General features: G+C 63.9%; 1 protein-coding gene and 1 long non-coding RNA gene across 5 annotated transcripts; one reads left to right on the top strand and one right to left on the bottom strand.

Annotated features, from left to right (window-relative positions):
- Nucleotides 1-648: 648 nt before the first annotated feature.
- LOC144283421 (lymphocyte antigen 6K-like) lies at nt 649-6,071 on the bottom strand. Its single transcript, XM_077847507.1, has 5 exons — nt 5,787-6,071; nt 3,436-3,532; nt 3,029-3,178; nt 2,468-2,569; nt 649-1,044 (listed from the first exon to the last, which is right to left on the bottom strand). Exons 2-5 carry the CDS (start codon nt 3,512-3,514, stop codon nt 755-757), a joined length of 621 nt encoding a protein of 206 aa, XP_077703633.1. The 5' UTR covers nt 3,515-3,532; nt 5,787-6,071; the 3' UTR covers nt 649-754.
- Nucleotides 6,072-6,277: 206 nt separating this feature from the next.
- Nucleotides 6,278-14,785, top strand: LOC144283422 (uncharacterized). 4 transcript variants are annotated; one of them, XR_013351985.1, is made up of 5 exons: nt 6,278-6,392; nt 9,022-9,167; nt 9,616-9,701; nt 10,174-10,281; nt 14,326-14,785. It is a non-coding gene; the product is annotated as an uncharacterized LOC144283422 (long non-coding RNA). The 4 variants fall into 4 exon arrangements; XR_013351986.1 differs by having other exon boundaries at nt 6,281-6,392; nt 8,997-9,167; XR_013351987.1 differs by having other exon boundaries at nt 6,317-6,382.
- The last annotated feature ends 682 nt before the right edge of the window (nt 14,786-15,467 follow it).

Here is a 15,467-nt window from a genome sequence, read left to right as displayed (position 1 = left end):
GGCAGGCCTTGGGGGGTGTCCTCTGAGCCAGTGCTGGGGGTGGGGTGGGAGGAAGGGGCCATCCCGGCCGAGGCCCGACTGGCCCGAGAACGACATCGCCAGCCCGGGCCCTCCTGGGGCCAGCTGAAGCCACGCCAGCTGCAGAGGTAGGACGAATGCTCGGGCGTGACCCTGTGAGCCCACACACCAGTGCCGCTTGCCTGGTCAGGTCCAGGTCCGTTGTATGGAATTCCCTATGTTCCGTCTCCTGGAGTCCGGGTGGGGGAGCTGGGTGTGAGCAGCTGTGGGGGTGCCGCCATCAGAGGAGAGCTGTCCCGGGATGATGGCCCCACCCCATGCCGGGGACTCCTTCCCTCCTGGGGCTCTCACGCCCACATCATCCAGTCTTCCTGGCCCTGGGCCCTCCCAAGGAAGCCCAGAAGCATGCGACTACTACTCTTTACAGGGGACACTCGGGCTCCCCTCCTCCAGCACTGACGCCCTCAAAGGCCAAGACGAGGAAAGAGGGTCAGAAATCAAAAGTGACAAGGCTGGTGTTCCAAGAGACACACTTGTCAGAGGGATTACTGTCAGAGAGTTTGGACTCACCCCAAGGCAGGCTGTGGGCCCCGCCCCCCGTCCTAAGGCCCCTCAGAGGCAGACGGTGAGTCAGTGGGCGGAAAACAAGTTTAATGCCACAGGTTCCAAGCATGAGCAGCGAGTCCACGTCATCTGTGCCACCTGCAGAAGGTGGGCCCGAGCCATGCTCTGTGGGTCACGGCAACCTGAGGCCCGCGAGCCCCGGGGACAGCATGAGGAGGGGCACCGGCCAGGCACTGCTGCTCCTCACGTTGCTTGCGCTCCTGCTTTCTCTGTAATAATTTGCTTCGGTCTCATTGAGCTCTGGAGAGTCAGTATTACACAAGGCCCTCACGCAGCATCTCACGTAGAGGAACGGTGTGGGCTTCAGAAGAACGAATGACCTTTCTTTGGCAGGATTCGATGAACTCATTGGGCAATAACGAACACACTGCTTCGACACATAGTAGTATCGGGCAAACATTCCTAACAACAATAAAGAGAGAAATGAATGCCGTGAATCGAAAGCAGGTCCCCCAGAGCACCTCCTGCCTGTACCCACCCAGCCCTGACCCACTTGGGGTGCCCCCGCTCAGAGGCTCTGGTTAAAGAGGCCCCTCCATCCAGGGGGGAGTCTGGAGCCACCGTCCAGGCGGATCGGCTCAGGCCTCTGTGATCAGAGTGCTTCCGGGGGGCGGGGGAGGCTTGGCTGCAGAGTGGCCTCGAGAGGTGCCCCCACCCCCGGCCTGTCCACGCCCACCGGGAGCCTGGGCCTGGGCTCTCCTTTTGGGACCTTACCGGCTCCTGGGCCTCAGCTTCTCACTACCAGGTGCACCGGCCTCTGAAACCCCGGGCGCACGTGCGAGCTCGGACTCTTGCCCGTCCTCGCCACTGCCCGGGGCTCAGCGCTGGCCTCTGGACGAGCCGCCACCCAGGGCCCGGGAGCCAGCGCTGTCGCCGTGCACCTGCACGGGCAGCAGGGTCGGCACTGTCCGCGGGGCCCTCTTCTGGCTTCACCTCATCGGCAGTTCCTCGTGCTCATCGCGTCCCCCCAGGAGCCTGTGAGGTCTGCGCGGGGCATGTGCGCGGGCCCTCCCGAAGCGGCTGCCAGACTGCCTCTGATCTGGGGAGCCCTGACCTGGCCACGCCCTGGGGTGCCGGCCTCCAGACTCCTCTTTGGGGGGAAGGGCTTCGTGTGGCCAGAGGCTCTTGGGGGATTCACACGCGACTGAGTGATGGTCTCCACACATCTTCCAGCACACGCATTCCTTCCAGAACATACGGCAGCCCACGGCCCTACTCGGTGGCTCTCACGTAAAAGCTACTCTCCGACGGACAGGGGACATCGTTAACACATCGTTCATTCAAAAATGAGTACAGGTCAGGCCGCCTGGCGGCTCAGACTGTTGAGCGTCTGACTCTGTTTCGACTCAGCTCCTGATCTTGGCGTCGAGAGGTCGGGCCCCGTGTTGGGCTCCAGGCTCAGCAGAGTCGGCTTGGGACTCTCTCTCCCTGCGCCCCTGCCCAGGTGCATGCACCACCTGAGCTTCCTCTCCCTCTCCTTCTCCCTCTCCCTCTCTCGGGTACTTAAGTAAATGCTTAGCAAAATAAAAATGGACACAAATACACCTCTGCTGCTTTCTTCCTCCACCCACTATTTCCTCTTTCCCACTCTTGGGGGTCGACCCCGGGGTGGCACTGGTCCTCCGCAAGCTGGTCTCCTCGGCCACCTGCTTCCTTCCAGTCCTGGTCACAGGATCTTGTTCTCCAATTGTTTTTTTTTTACTCCAATTTTTTTTAAACGTGACTTTTGATTAGTTATTCCTTGAGAAGAAAAACATGACATACCCAGTTCCTGCAGGTTATTACTGATCTGCCAGCAAACCCCAAAATGAACTGAGATACTCACTCAGGGCAATAGAGGCACACAAGTGTATTCCCTCCGGACATTCTGTTGGATTCTGGCATTTGAAACTATGCTCCTTCTCACAAACATGACACCTCAGCAGGCCTGAAAGGGGAAATGAACACGAAGTGGAACGTTCCAGTCTCCAATCCTATGAGGTGAACGCCCACCATCCCCTCCCTCCTCCACGTGACCACAACCAGTGGGTCCGAGTCCTCGGTCTTCTCTCCTGGGGTTCCCTCCGCCTCCCCCAGGCTGACCCACACCCAGACACCATGCACGGCCACACACACACGCACACACACACAGCACTGCACCCGCACAGCCTCACCGCAGCCTGCGCACGCACGCCTTCCCGCACAAGCATGCTCCCCACACTCACAGGCCTGGCGTCTCATGCTCAGCGGCTCGCGAGACTGGCCGTCTGCTCTCGCGGGCCCTCCCCACTGGCCTCCCGGCCCAGCTAACCGCCTCCAGCACCCGCTGCACCCTCCTCGACCCCCGGGGCCTGCACCCTGGCCCCCATGCCGTTGCCCACTGTTGGGTCACTATGAGGACAGTTACCCACTCCCAGGAGAGAGCCGGTCAACCTCTCGCGGCGGTGCCAGTCCTCCGAGACAACGCTGGAGGGTCCCAGAAGGACCAGGTGGGCTTGGCTCCCCCGATGGCTCCCAGGAAGACAGTGTGAGGGGACACCGCGGGGACCACGGGGTGCTGGGGAGGACACCGGGATTCCGGCCATGACTACGCCTGCCCCCCCTTGGCGGGGGGCCCAACACTAAGAGGCTGCCCCATCAGGCGTCCCTATCTGTTGGCCACTCTCCTGACGCTGTCCTGCTCCCAGCTGCCTGTGCTCTTCCCGTCCAGAACCAGCTGGGGCTGTGGGGGCGACTGGCTGGGTGGCCACTCTGTGTCCCAGACTCATCATGGCCTGCCTCCTCACAGCAGGAGGCCGAGGGACCCAGCCTTACCCTGTGTTCCTGACACGGTGACATTTGTCTCCACCCTCAGCAGGTCCACGAGCAGGAGCAAAGCAAGGAGGATCATCATTTCCCGCGGTGCCTGGGCCTGGACGCAAGGAGCGGGCACACGTGGTCAGCTCTGGGGTCCCAGGGTTACTACGCTTGGCTGCCTCTGTGTCCACCCCAGGGCCACGGGTGGCCGGGTGGTCTTCCTGGGACGGCGGGCACCTCCTGGCGCATCCCCTGGGCTGGCAAGCTGGTATATGCCCGACCGTCCATGCCAACCAGATCCCGGATCCGGCCCCAACCCGACCACTCCCAGCCCTGCCCCCTGACACCACCCCCGCCCCCAGCACAGCAGCCACCCAGGCCCGGCCCCACGTGCCCAACCGCGGCACCAGAAAGTGAAGCCACTGACTTTCCTCAAAGGATGGGTCCTTTGTTTTCGACTCCCTCAGGGACACTCTCCACGTTGGGGTTCTCACCCTACTGATCCTAATACAAGCAGTGGCTGGGTATGTGAGTGACGCGCTGCCCCTGCTCTTTTATTTTATTTTTTTTAAAATTTTATTTATCTATTCGTGAGAGACACAGAGAAGCAGAAACACAGGCAGGGGGAGAAGCAGGTCCTGCAGGGAGCCCGACGCGGGCCTCGATCCCAGACCTGGGATCACGACCTGAGCCTAAGGCAGGATGTCCAACCGAAGAGCCACCCAGGCGTCCCTGTCCCTGTTCTTTTGAACGTTTCTTTTGATAGCTCAATTCTGTACTTTTGGTGCGGTTTTACCTTCACACGTAGATCTTTTGAAGCAACTTTCCTTCTCCCTGTTGCCCGACTGACTCTACTCCCCGTTTGTCACTTCCCCATGGAGCCGTGTCCTTCCTGGTCACCCAATGAATCATGGCCGTTTGCAGGCAGTGAGCCTGTCCCCCTCTCCTGTCTCCGGGACCCTTCCTTACTTCCATGATCTCCCCCCCCCTTGCCCCCCAGGAGGCGGCAGCCGGAAGCATGGAGCCCTACCCGTTGGGAGCTGGGCACCATCGTTCCCAGAAGAAAACACTGGCCGAACCGAAAACCAAACACAGCTCTAGGCTCCTCAGAGAATTGGTGTCACAGAACTGACAGCGCCCAATCCCGTGAGCGAGGTGCAGCCCGCGACGAGCCCCGAAAGCCCCTTACCTGCAGCAGAAGCTGCCGGAGCCTGAGGCCGGGAGCAGCGCTCACATGCAATTGTGCCCAAGTGCTGGAGGCGGGCTGTGAACAGCAGTGCCCGGGAGTCCCCCGCGCCCAAGAGCCCACGACCAGCCTCGGGCACTTGGCCACCAAGCCCTTTCTTCTTCTTTTGAAAGGACAGCAGCTGCGAGTGCCACAGAACACACCCTCCGTCCTGGGAGCGAGGCCCCGGACGCACAAACTGGCTCGCTCGGGGACGTGACACCTAAAGGCACTAGAGCTACAGCTGACATCCCACAGAGTCCCGGTCCCAGGGCCCGGCACGCGAAGCCTCACGCTCAGGGCCCGTCTCCCCCACGGCCTATTAACGCCCACCGCGGGCCCGCTGTCAGCCGGAAGACCAGGCGAGCCCGGAGCCAAGGAAACAGCTTCCAGAGCCCAAAGCAGCGGGAGAACAAGACCTCTACAATAGAGACGTCCCCGTCACGGGACAAGCGACGGGAAGGGACCAGGATCGGGACCCGCAGAGCGCCAAAGAAAAGAAAGCAGACGATGCGTGAGAACCCGTGTACCGTGGGTGTGCAGACGGAAGGTCTGCGAGTCACAGCGAGGTCTGGAGCCCACAACCACCGTGGCGGACACGAGCAACGCTGCCCACGGCGCCTCAGTGGACTCACAGCCACGGGGACCCGGGGAGCCTGAAGCCACGTCACAGCCATCTCCCCAGAGCGACCCCAAGACGGAAATTGAGAACACAGATCACCCACGCGTGCGGGCCCGTGCTCCTGAGCAACACAGGGCCGTTGCAAGGCCCGGGGAGGGGCAGAGAAGGGCCCAGAAGAACCCCCTGTAGTCCTAGCGGCACGTCAACCGCCAAGGGCTTTCCAGCGCTCCTCCTGAGCGACACGACCCTGACGACGGTGGAAGCCGAGCCACCACGCCGGGTGCCGCGGCCGAAACCGAAACCGAGAGGCCCGCACACGCGCCGGCACCCAGCCCGGCACGTGCACACGGCAGCGAGTCGAGGTGCAAACGTGAAGGAACGCGGCGCCCAGACCCAGGCAGAGGACGGCGAGGACCCGGGAAGGGGAGCCGCGCTGCCCCTCGCGTCAGGCAGCCCGCAAGCCCCGGCGCGGTGACCCGCGGCGAGGCTCGCAGCCAAGGCGTGCGCCCCTGGAACCTGCACCTGCAGGAACGGACCCTCCACGCGCCGCACGACGGGGTCTGGGCAGCGCCGCCCGGGCGGGACGGCGGCCCCGCGGTCGTGCGTGTCCCCAGCCCGGGCGGGACGGCGGCCCCGCCTTCCTAGCACAGCCCGGCGGAGGCGGCGCAGGGGCGGCCCCGGGAGCGGGCGCACAGCACGGCCCGGAGCGCGAGCGCCACGGCCCAGAGCACGACACGCGGAAGCAGGCCAGGGCCGGGGGCGGGTGCACGCCGCCGCGGAGCCCCGCCCACGCCAGAACCTTCTGGAACCCGCGGCCGCGCCGCCCGCACCGCACCTGCTGTCAGGGACGTCGCGCTGCCAGCCCCGGGGGCTCAGCCCAGAACCTCCGGGAACCTTCTGGAACGGAACCTGCCGGGGGCGGGGGCGGGGGCGGGGGCGGGGGCGGGGCGTCCTGCCCGCGGACCCTTCTAGAAGGCCTCGGCCCAGGGCGCGTGCGCAGCGGCGCAGGGCCTGGCGGGACTCGAGCGGCCGGAGACCCCGTGGGGACGCGCCGCCGGGGGAGCGCAGTGTGGGCCTGAGCGTCGTCGCGCTCGCGGGTGGCGGCCGAGCCTCCGAAGGTTCTGGAAGGTCGCCTTGGGGCCGCGTGTGCGCGGGAGGAGCAGGGGCTGCGGGGGGCGGGGGGGACGGCGGGACGGTCTTGAGGGTCCACGGAGCGCGCCAACCTCCCGGGCGCCCTCCCCCGACGGCCCCACCCCCGGGTCCCCTCCCCACTCCCCAGTCCCCTCCTCCGAGGGCCCCACTCCCGGTCCCAGAGCCCGACGGCCCAACCCCCGGGTCCCCTCCCCCGACGGCCCCACCCCCGGGTCCCCTCCCCACCCCCCGGTCCCCTCCTCCGACGGCCCCACTCCCGGTCCCCGAGCCCGACGGCCCAACCCCCGGGTCCCCTCCCCCGACGGCCCCACCCCTCGGGTCGCCTCCCCCGACGGCCCCACCCCCGGGTCCCCTCCCCACTCCCCAGTCCCCTCCTCCGAGGGCCCCACTCCCGGTCCCCGAGCCCGACGGCCCAACCCCCGGGTCCCCTCCCCCGACGGCCCCACCCCCGGGTCCCCTCCCCACCCCCCGGTCCCCTCCTCCGAGGGCCCCACTCCCGGTCCCCGAGCCCGACGGCCCAACCCCCGGGTCCCCTCCCCCGACGGCCCCACCCCCGGGTCCCCTCCCCACCCCCGGTCCCCTCCTCCGAGGGCCCCACTCCCGGTCCCCGAGCCCGACGGCCCCACCCCCGGGTCCCCTCCCCACCCCCCGGTCCCCTCCTCCGACGGCCCCACTCCCGGTCCCCGAGCCCGACGGCCCAACCCCCGGGTCCCCTCCCCCGACGGCCCCACCCCTCGGGTCGCCTCCCCCGACGGCCCCACCCCCGGGTCCCCTCCCCACTCCCCAGTCCCCTCCTCCGAGGGCCCCACTCCCGGTCCCCGAGCCCGACGGCCCAACCCCCGGGTCCCCTCCCCCGACGGCCCCACCCCCGGGTCCCCTCCCCACCCCCCGTCCCCTCCTCCGAGGGCCCCACTCCCGGTCCCCGAGCCCGACGGCCCAACCCCCGGGTCCCCTCCCCCGACGGCCCCACCCCCGGGTCCCCTCCCCACCCCCCGGTCCCCTCCTCCGAGGGCCCCACTCCCGGTCCCCGAGCCCGACGGCCCAACCCCCGGGTCCCCTCCCCCGACGGCCCCACCCCCGGGTCCCCTCCCCACTCCCCAGTCCCCTCCTCCGAGGGCCCCACTCCCGGTCCCCGAGCCCGACGGCCCAACCCCCGGGTCCCCTCCCCCGACGGCCCCACCCCCGGGTCCCCTCCCCACCCCCCGGTCCCCTCCTCCGACGGCCCCACTCCCGGTCCCCGAGCCCGACGGCCCAACCCCCGGGTCCCCTCCCCCGACGGCCCCACCCCTCGGGTCGCCTCCCCCGACGGCCCCACCCCCGGGTCCCCTCCCCACTCCCCAGTCCCCTCCTCCGAGGGCCCCACTCCCGGTCCCCGAGCCCGACGGCCCAACCCCCGGGTCCCCTCCCCCGACGGCCCCACACCCCGGGTCCCCTCCCCCGACGGGCCCCACCCCCCCGGTCACCTCCCCCGACGGCCCCACCCTCCGGTCCCCTTCCCCCGACGGGATCCACCCCCCGGGGCCCCTCCCCCGAAGGGACCCACCCCCCGGAGCCCCTCCCCAAACGGGCCCCACCCCCCGGAGCCCCGCCCCCGACGGCCCCACTCCCCGGATCCCCTACCCCGACGGGCCCCACCCCCCCGGGTCCCCTACCCCGAAGGACCGCACACCCCGGGTCCCCTCCCCCGACGGCCCCACCAACGGGTCCCCTCCCCCGACGGGCCCCTCCCCCAGGATCCACTCCCCCGACGGGTCCACCCCCCGGGTACCCTTCCCCGATGCCCCACCCCCCCGGGTCGCCTCCTCCGAGGGTCCCACCCTCCGGTACCCTCCCCCGACGGGATCCACCCACCGTGGCCCCTCCCCCGACGGGACTCCTCCCCCGGAGCCCCTCCCTCGACGGGACCCACCCCCCTGAACCCCTCCCCCGACGGCCCCACCCCGGGTCCCCTCACCCGACGGCCCCACATCCCGGGTCTCCTCCCCCGATGGGCCCCACCCCCCGGGTCCCCTACCCCGACGGACCCCACACCCCGGGTCCCCTCCCCTGACGGACCCCACCCCCGGGTCCCCTCCCTCGCCGGGCCCCACCCCCCGGGTCGCCTCACCCGACGGGCCCCACCCCCCGGGTCCCCTCCCCCGACGGGCCCACCCCCGGGTCCCCTCCCCCGACGGCCCCACCCCCAGGGTCCCCTGCCCCGACGGCCCCACCCGCGGGTCCCCACCCACGGGCCCCCTCCCCCGACGGCCCCACCCACGGGTTCCCTCCCTCGACGGCCCCACCCCCCGGGTCGCCTCCCCCGACGGGCCCCACACCCCGGGTCGACTCCCCCGACGGGCCCCACTCCCCGGGTCCCCTACCCCGACGGGCCCCACACCCCGGGTCCCCTCCACGGACGGCCCCATCCCCAGGGTCGCCTCCCCCGGCGGGCCCCACCTCCCAGTTCTGGCTCCCATACCCCAACGGGCCCCACCCCCCTGTGCCCTCCCCTGATGGGCCCCAGCTGCCGGGGGCCCTCCCCCAAAGCACGGGTCCTAACCTAGTCACGTGCCCCCACATGACTCAGGGTCACCCCCACAGACTTACGCCCCCCGCCCCGCTGGAGGTCAGTGATTCCCGACCAGCACCCTTGCCCCTGATGCTCTGCTGTGGGGGCTCAGCCGTCCCCAATGTGCACCTCGGGGTCCGCTGATCGTGTGCAGGCACTGGAGTGGCAGGAGGTTCCCGGGGCGCACTGCTGATCCTATGCAAGTGAGGCCTGCGCTGTCCACGCTGCACTCACCTCCCGTCCCTTGGGTGTGCGCATGCTGGCAGAACAGGAAATAGCTGGGTGCACGGCGCCCCACCGGTGCCCATGGTGCTCCCGAGGGTGACGGGACAGAAGGGGAATCATCGGGGGCCTCAGGGAGCCCGGGGCAGGGGCAGCACCAGAAGCGGGCTGCGTGGGCTCAGCTCTGCGGGTGGAGGGGAGGGGGCGTCCCCTGGAGGGCCCGGCAGTGGGGAGAGGCAGTGCTGTGGGTCTGCAGGGAGGCAGGTGCAGGTGGGGAGGCGGCGGAGAACTGCGCGCAGGTGGCTGGTGCTGCTGCCGGCTGCTGACCCTCCCGGGAGCCCTGCACCCTGCACCCTGCACACACGCACCCCGGGAGGTGCTCTCGGCCCCCGCGGAGCTGCCCACACGTGCACTGTCTCCTCGTCGTAGGTTCCAGTTCCTGCAGGAAACGATGCTCTTCTGGGCCTTGCTTCTCGCTGTCGGGTGGCCCGAGGTCACCCATGGAATTGAACATTGTGAGTATCAGAGCCTCTGCCGGTGTTGGAGGCGACAAGAATTTACTGTCCTCCAGAGTCAGGGAAAGGATTCGAGAGGACCTTGTCACCTTAGCCAGCAAGGAGGTCCTTCGTCATGCCCTCGGTGGCACGGGGTGGACTGAGTGCCCCTGAGCTCCAGAGGGTCAGGGGGGCGATTCTAGCCAGAGCCGGCGGAGGTGGCTGAGTCCAGGCACATGGGGGGCTGGGGGCACACGGCCTCTTGTGACTGTCAGGCCTCCTGGGACAGACGAAGCCTGTGTGCAGAGCACAGGGGTTGCGTGTCCCGGCCTCTGGGGACAGGAACACCGCCTGGCCCCTGCTGGAAGCTAATCCCTGCCAGAGCAGATGTCCTCTCAGGCAGGGGGTAGGGGTCCGGGGTCCGGGGTCCGGGGTTGGGGTCGGGGGAAGTTGCACGTGGAGCCTGAGCCTGATGCTGCTGAGTCTCTTCCAGGGCCCTATAACATGAGATGTTATGATTGTGCAGTTGTCAACAATTTCTATTGTGCCACAACTAGGGCGTGTGAGGAGGATCGGAGGCGCTGCCTGACAATCTCTGTTCGTAAGTGTCACTTTGTCTTTCCTGCACCTTGTGGTTTAGCCACTGCTGCCTGAGCAGTTTCAGGGAGAGGATCCAATTGGTTCTTTCTCTGCCTCGGGTCCCGTAGCTAGGCCTGCCCTGTCCCTGTCATGGGAGCACATCCCAGGAACTAGGCTGAGCCCCAGGAAAAGGCAGTGTGTACCGTCTCCAACAGCCACATGACCCACGATGTTGGGCTGCAGTCCCCTCCCCCGACGGCCCTGAGACATCCTGAGATGTCTCCAGGGGTCTGCGGGCTTGTTGCATCTCAGGGGTCCACCCCACGACAGCCCTCGGTCATGTGTGTTGGCACCTGGGTGTAACCTGGGGGATTACTTGTTTCCCATTTGATTGTGGCCGACTTGGCAAAGGCTTCCAGCTACGCAGACCCTAGAAGCAGACGCACTCTCAGGATGCCCCTCTCGTAGAAGTCACGGACAGTTGTAGGCACAGGCTCAGAGGACACTGAGAGTGTGGCCTTACAGGGCACCCTCGTCTAACTGAGAGGCTCCCGTGCCCTGAGCAGGGGACCCACATCCAGGGCTCTAACCTGAAGAACATGAACAGCCAGAAGTCAGTGACCACTCGACCCGGAGGGCTGAGCCTGAGAAGGAGGTGGAGGCCAGGTGTGTGGCCCTGCTCAGGGCGTGTCCCCAGGCCCTGTGCCCCCCAGCGTCCCTCCACATCATCCCCTGCCCTTCTATGTCCCGAGCCTCCTGCAGAACAGTCCTCTTGCTGCTCCCTCAGGGTTGTGCCAACTGCCGTACCTCGCGGGCATCTGCCCACTGGGGACTCAGGTAGGAGCTCGAATCCGGCCTCTGTCCCTGCACCGGGCACCTGTCCTGTGTGGGCCTCGGCCTGTGAATGGGTGGTGACGTGGCCGGAACGGCCCCATGGTTCTTAACGGGATTGCAGGGCGCCCTCAGCGGGGGCCATCGGGAAACCTCGGAACGCTAGGGCCCGGCGCTGACAAGTCCTAGAGCTGGCAGGGCGGCCTGGAGGCGCACGTCCAAGTCCTGGGGAGCAGAGGGACCGCACGGGCTTGGGGTTCTGCTTTTCTTGGGGTCGAGGCGGGGGACCTAGGGATTCTCGGGCACATCATTCACCGGCGCAGCTAAACCAGAAGGAGAGGAGTTGAGAGCGCGGGAGAGGAAAACCAGGAGACCCGAGTGATCACCTCCGGACCCAACCAAGATCTCGAAAGCAGAGGAGCCTCGGGTGGCGTGGGTGTGTGGGTGCTGGCTCTTCACCTGGTCAGCGCCTGGGGGTTGGTTTACTCCGGGTAAAAGTAAACTGGCTTTGCAGCAGGGGGCTTGGCACCCACGGCTTGTCGGGCCCTTGCATCACAGAAGGAGAAGGACCACCACCAGGGCCGCGCTACGGCGGCCTGTCTGGGAGACCCGGGGAGTCGTGCGTGGCCGAGGTGGGATGACTGCTCCCGGGGGCTGGGGACTCTCTTTCCCCGCACCTCACCCTCTATGGCTCTGGGGTATGCTTGGCCCAGAGAGAGCTCGCCTGAGGCCGGCAGGGCTCAGGGAAGAGAGGCCGATGCTCTGGGAGCTCGTTGTGGTCTCACGCAGTGGTGGACGCCAGGGGACTCCAGCCTTCCTCGCTTCGTCCTGCTCCGTATCCAGCCCACCATCCCCGTTGCTGGGCCTCTAGACCAGGAGCGGTTCCTAAGAGCGCGGTAGTTGCTTGGCTGCTGGCCTGCATAGGCGACAGGTGTGTGGACGAGCACTTCAGAGAGTCTCCAGAGGAGTTCCTCTGGGTGGGCCGGAACGGGAGGGCAGAGAAGCCTGGCGTCCGTATTTTCCTGCCCCGTGGGCTCTTTCCCTCGCCCCCCAGCCTGAGCTTCGGGTAGACCTGGTTCCGGACTGGCCTTCTGATCACCAGCCTGCCGTTGAGACTCGTCCGTCTCTCAGCTCCTCCCGCACTCATGGAAGCTAAAACACCGGCGTTTAATAACTCATCCCCGAGGGCTTCAAGACGCGTGAGACGCGTGCTTGCTGGGTGATGGGCAATGAGGAGCACGCTTGCTGTAATGAGCACCGGTTGTCACATGCATCAGAAAATCATTGCATTCTATTTCTGAAACTACATATGGTATATGTTACCTAAGTTGAACTTAAAGTAAACACTTCTTAAAGAAGATAGTTGGAAACATTTTGCAAAATAAAAATATAACAAAATAGGGAGTGTTTTTTTCTCTTTTCGAAGGGAATGTAGGAGAATATCTTTGTATCCGTGGGTAATGACAAATTTAAGAAAACTGAACAATTCAGTGGTCGTCATATGTGGGAAGACTTGTAAATGGGATTCCTTAGAAATTCACAACCTTTGCCCCTGAGACGATACTGATAACGACTGTGAAATAGAGTGAACTTCGTCCTACAAATCAGTAACTGAACTAGCAGATCATTGGGTGGAAATGTGAGCAAAACACTTGAAGGCTGTTTACCAGAAAACGATATCCCAGTGGCTAATAAATATTTGGAAAGATGCCCAACATCGTTGTATCGGTGGAAATGCAACACGAAACCACGACGCAGTAACACCAAAAGGCACCACTGAACATTCACAGGTGACCACTCATGTGGTGGCAAAGGTTTTGAAGTGCACACACTCCTTTGGAGGATAAACAGGTACTAGTGGCCTGGAAAATTCTTCAGCAACATCTGTGAAAGCCAAACATCTGCATCGTAGGACGCCGCGATACCACCTAGAACTGACGCACTCTCACCTCAAGAGGACAGACTCTTCCCCGCAGTGCTCTCCGGGGGTAGACAACCGCCAGAAAGAGCCCTGATGTCCATCAAGCGTCAAGTGTGGACTATTCGTCAGTAGGCAAGTCTACGACTATGAGAGCGAAGCACGCACGACAGTGGGCCACAGCAGGGGGCGATCTCCCAAGCACAGAGTAGAGACAAGAAGCCAGACGCCAAAGCAGACATGCAGGATTTCATATTCACCAAGTTCCAAAGCAGGTAAAACTAACACGGAGACTTACAAACCCGGACACCACTTCTCTTTGGCCTTGGCTCCTTATGGTACCTGATGGAGGGACAGAGGCAGGAAACGAGGGTTTTCATCCAGTTCTGTTTCTGGAACTCGATGCTGGTTATACGGTCACGGGCACTTCATGAAAATGCATCCAACAGTCGCCCTGTGATCACGCGCTCTTCTGTAGAGCGTTGGCCTCTCTAAAGCCTTTGCGTGGCACATAAAGCAAAGCAAGTGCCTGGAGCCACATGTTGGTTCCTCCTCTTTAACCCCAGAGCCATGAACGGATACGTCAACTGTGGCAAGTTCCAGGGAGAAAGAATCGAGTCAACACTGGGGTCACCGGGGGAGCAGGACTCGTGAATGAGGGCGGAGGAATTTCAACTCCAGGCCTCTCAAAGAGGCCTCACGTGGATTCTCACTCAGGTGGCCTTCGTTGGCCGGGGCTGTTGGGTGTGCCCACCAGTGAAGGCGGTCACAGTGGCTGTGCGATCCTGCTTGCGACAGGGCGTCCCGCCTGCGCTGGGGGAGCAGGATGGCATTAAGGGTGCATCCACACGTATATTGTGCCAGGGAGCCGGGAACACCTGGCTGAGGGGCCGGCAGGAGCTCGTCCTCGAGGGGCCGCTGCACATGCAGAAAATCAGGTGAGGGCCACACTTACGGGGCCACTCCACTTCAGGGACTGCGTGATCCCGTGGGTCATAAGCAATTCTATTTCTAGAGCCCTGGAATTCTTAGGCCAGATAACGAATGGGGAATTCCTGTGTACAGCATGCGCCAAGGTGCCGTCACACTACGTAGGCAGCGCCGGGGCCAGCGATGAGGTGGCGATGTAGACAGAAAAACACCTCCAGGAGAAGTTGTTCACAGACGAACTCGGGTGTTACCAGCGAGGAGTCCCAGGCAACGTAGAAGCGTTTGCAGACGTAGACGGTGGGCAGGGAGGTGGTACTGCGTGGAGGGTGCTTGAATGTTTGCAAGCAGAAACCCTGAAATCAATGGTTTTCATCTCTATTTTTCTAGGTTTGAATGAACGTGAAATAATTGTTTACAAGAACTGTACATACAACTGCACGTTTGTATACCCATCTGAAGTACCTCCTGAAGCCCCAAGAGCAAAGTATTTCAAAACTAATAGTTACTATTTTGTTCGTTGTTGTAATACTATTAATTGCAATGAAGGTGGACCTTTAAGTCTGGATAATGATATAATCCTTCAGAAGCCAATTGAAGAGCCTTTATCGGGAATTGTGCACTGGGGGGAGTACAGCTTTTATCTGACTGTTGCTTCCATCCTCGTCAGCAACACACTGACATGAGAGGCCCTCTTGGGGGGGGGGTCTGGTCTCTCCCCCATTCCTCAGAGCAAGTTCACTCCTCTTCCTCCCTGTGAGCCAGGGACACTGATCCACCGGGCTCCCCGTTGGTGGCTAACCCCTTTCCAGCTTATTTCAAGAAAAGAATAAAGGACATTATTGTTTGGTGTTGGGTACTGCTCACTGGGAGATTGGGAGATTTCTTGGCGGTTTTAGTATTTGAACAGTTCCTCTATAGACATCGTCTCACAAGTAGACCAAAGCATCCTGTCACTGTAGCAGACAGACACGCAGTCTCCTAATGAACAGCACGAGAGTGACAGGACAGTGTGCGTGTCAGCTGAAAGAGCAGTCCCAGCTGCGCTCAGGCCCCCGGCACCTGGGCCACCCGGACTCCACGCTTCCAGGCTCACACAGGGATGATATGTGCAGGAGGGTCCTTGGCTGAGGTAGGGGCACCTGTTGAATTAGGGGGCGCCTGGCTGAAGTGGCCTGCCTGGACTGAGTGGGAGAACACATAGCTGAGAGAGGGGCCCAGTCAAGAGCCTGTCCTAGAGGGGCCACTCCACCTGGAGAAAATCAGGTGAGGGCCATACTTCTGGGTCCACTCCACTTTGGGACTATGTGATCCTGTGGGTTGTAAGCAATTCTATTTCAGGCTACCTGTCTGGGGTGGACCACCTGGTTGACGTGGGTGGAAGCCTGAGGGGGGAACACCTGCCTGAGGGAGTCCATCTGTCTGGGTAAAATCAGTTGTTTTATTGGGGTGACCACCTGTCTGTGGGAACAACTGAGGAGGTGGCAACCCTGCTTGGCGGGGAACCAGGTTGAGGTGGAGGAAGGCACCTG

The sequence above is a fragment of the Canis aureus genome, chromosome 14 (genome assembly GCF_053574225.1).
Source record: "Canis aureus isolate CA01 chromosome 14, VMU_Caureus_v.1.0, whole genome shotgun sequence".
In the NCBI taxonomy this organism is placed as follows: domain Eukaryota; kingdom Metazoa; phylum Chordata; class Mammalia; order Carnivora; family Canidae; genus Canis; species Canis aureus.
The sequence above is the reverse complement of the archived record's forward strand: the minus strand, read 5'-3'. Positions and strand labels throughout refer to the sequence as shown.

Excerpts from the sequence above, each read along its gene's own strand:
- LOC144283421 (XM_077847507.1), bottom strand. The coding sequence starts at position 3,514 with ATGATGATCCTCCTTGCTTTGCTCCTGCTCGTGGACCTGCTGAGGGTG. Across the intron at positions 3,179-3,435 it reads CACCGTGTCAGGAACACAGG|CACCCCGTGGTCCCCGCGGT; the intron begins GTAAGGCTGGGT and ends TGTCCTCCCCAG. Across the intron at positions 2,570-3,028 it reads CGGCTCTCTCCTGGGAGTGG|GCCTGCTGAGGTGTCATGTT; the intron begins GTAACTGTCCTC and ends TTCCCCTTTCAG.